We start from the raw sequence: 1,586 nt of genomic DNA on the forward strand, positions 1-1,586 counted from the left end.
CGTGTCTAGCTACCTCCATCTCCAGCGATCATAGGAGTTTGGATTATCATGTTATCTCGGCATTCATCATGCCAATGGTTCGAGTTGATGCATCCGTATGCATCAAGGTGCTCTTAAATGCCACGGCCGCACACTTTAGGTTTAGGCCGACGTACAGGAGGGTCAGGCTGGTGAAGCAGAAGGCCGTTGCCCAAATCTATAGTGATTAGAATGAGTCGTACAACGAGCTCCCTAGGTGGGTGTTAGGAGTTTAGCTAACGATGCCCGGTACGATTGCAGTCCTTAGGACGAGCCCAGTTCGAGTTGGGGGACAGGTGGACGAGTCGCAAGCTTATTTTCACCGACTGTTCTGGACGTTTCCTCCATGTATCGAGGCATTTCGTCATTGCAAGCCGTTGGTCAGTATTGATGGCACCCATCTGTATGGCAAGTATGGCGGAACATTGCTCGTCGCGATTGCACAGGATGGAAACTCCAACATTCTTCCTGTTGCATTTGCCCTGGTCAAGGGTGAGAATGCCGAGTCCTGGTCCTTCTTCCTCTCCCACCTACGTCAGCACGTGACCCCACAGTCCGGACTGCTGGTTATATCAGACAGGCATAACGGCATTAAGGCTGCCCTTGAGGTTCCAGACGGAGGATGGCTACCTCCAGTTGCCTACCACGCATTCTGTATTCGACATGTGGCAGCAAATTTTGCCCTGACCTTCAAGGGTAAGGACGCAAGGAGACTACTTATGAATGCAGCATATGCTAAGACCGAGGTGGAGTTTGATTACTGGTTCGATATTCTGCGGTCTGAAGACCCAGCCATGTGTGAGTGGGCGAACCGGATTGAGTATTCGTTATGGACACAGCATCGTGATGAGGGTCGAAGATTTGGGCACATGAAGACAAATATCTCTGAGTGTGTTAATTCAATCCTCAAGGGGGTCAGGAATCTCCCTGTGTACTCGCTGGTCAAGGCAACTTACGGAAGGTTGGCCGAACTATTCGTCCGCAAGGGGAGAGTGGCTGAGGCCCAGCTGGGCACCGGACAACAGTTCAGTCAACACCTGATCAAGTGTATCGAGGCCAATCTGAAGATGGTGAGGTGCTTCACAGTGACATTGTACCACAGAGATAACTTCGAGTTCACCGTTGCGGAGACAACGCCTACTGGTACGTTCTCACTAGGTACCTACAGGGTCTCACTTGCGAATCAGACATGTGATTGCGAATACTTTCAGGCACTTCATTTCTCGTGTCCTCACGCCCTGGCATGTTGTGCCTATTCACGGCTAACTTGGCAGCCGTATGTACACCAGATGTATCGTCTTAGTTCGGTCTTCAGTGTGTATCGGATGGGGTTCACACCTCCCATTCCTGAGGGTTTTTGGCCACCGTACGATGGGCCGACAGTGATCCCAGACCCGAACAAGAGGCGTGCGAGGGAGGGACGTCCAAGGTCCACCAGGATACTGACCACTATGGACGAGGCAGATCCGAATAGGCTGAAGAGATGTGGCCTCTGTCGGCAGCCCGGACACACACGTCAGAGTTGTCCACAGCTCGGAGGACCAAGCCAGACAAGAACACATGAGTAG

The 1,586-nt window shown here is 52.0% G+C and overlaps 1 protein-coding gene across 1 annotated transcript; it reads left to right on the forward strand.

The window, feature by feature from the left end:
* Positions 1 to 260: 260 nt before the first annotated feature.
* Positions 261 to 1,586, forward strand: LOC112803407 (uncharacterized). Its single transcript, XM_025846903.1, has one exon. The coding sequence runs from the start codon at positions 261 to 263 to the stop codon at positions 1,584 to 1,586; it is 1,326 nt and encodes a 441-aa protein (XP_025702688.1).

The sequence above is a fragment of the Arachis hypogaea genome, chromosome 5 (genome assembly GCF_003086295.3).
Source record: "Arachis hypogaea cultivar Tifrunner chromosome 5, arahy.Tifrunner.gnm2.J5K5, whole genome shotgun sequence".
Lineage (NCBI taxonomy): Eukaryota > Viridiplantae > Streptophyta > Magnoliopsida > Fabales > Fabaceae > Arachis > Arachis hypogaea.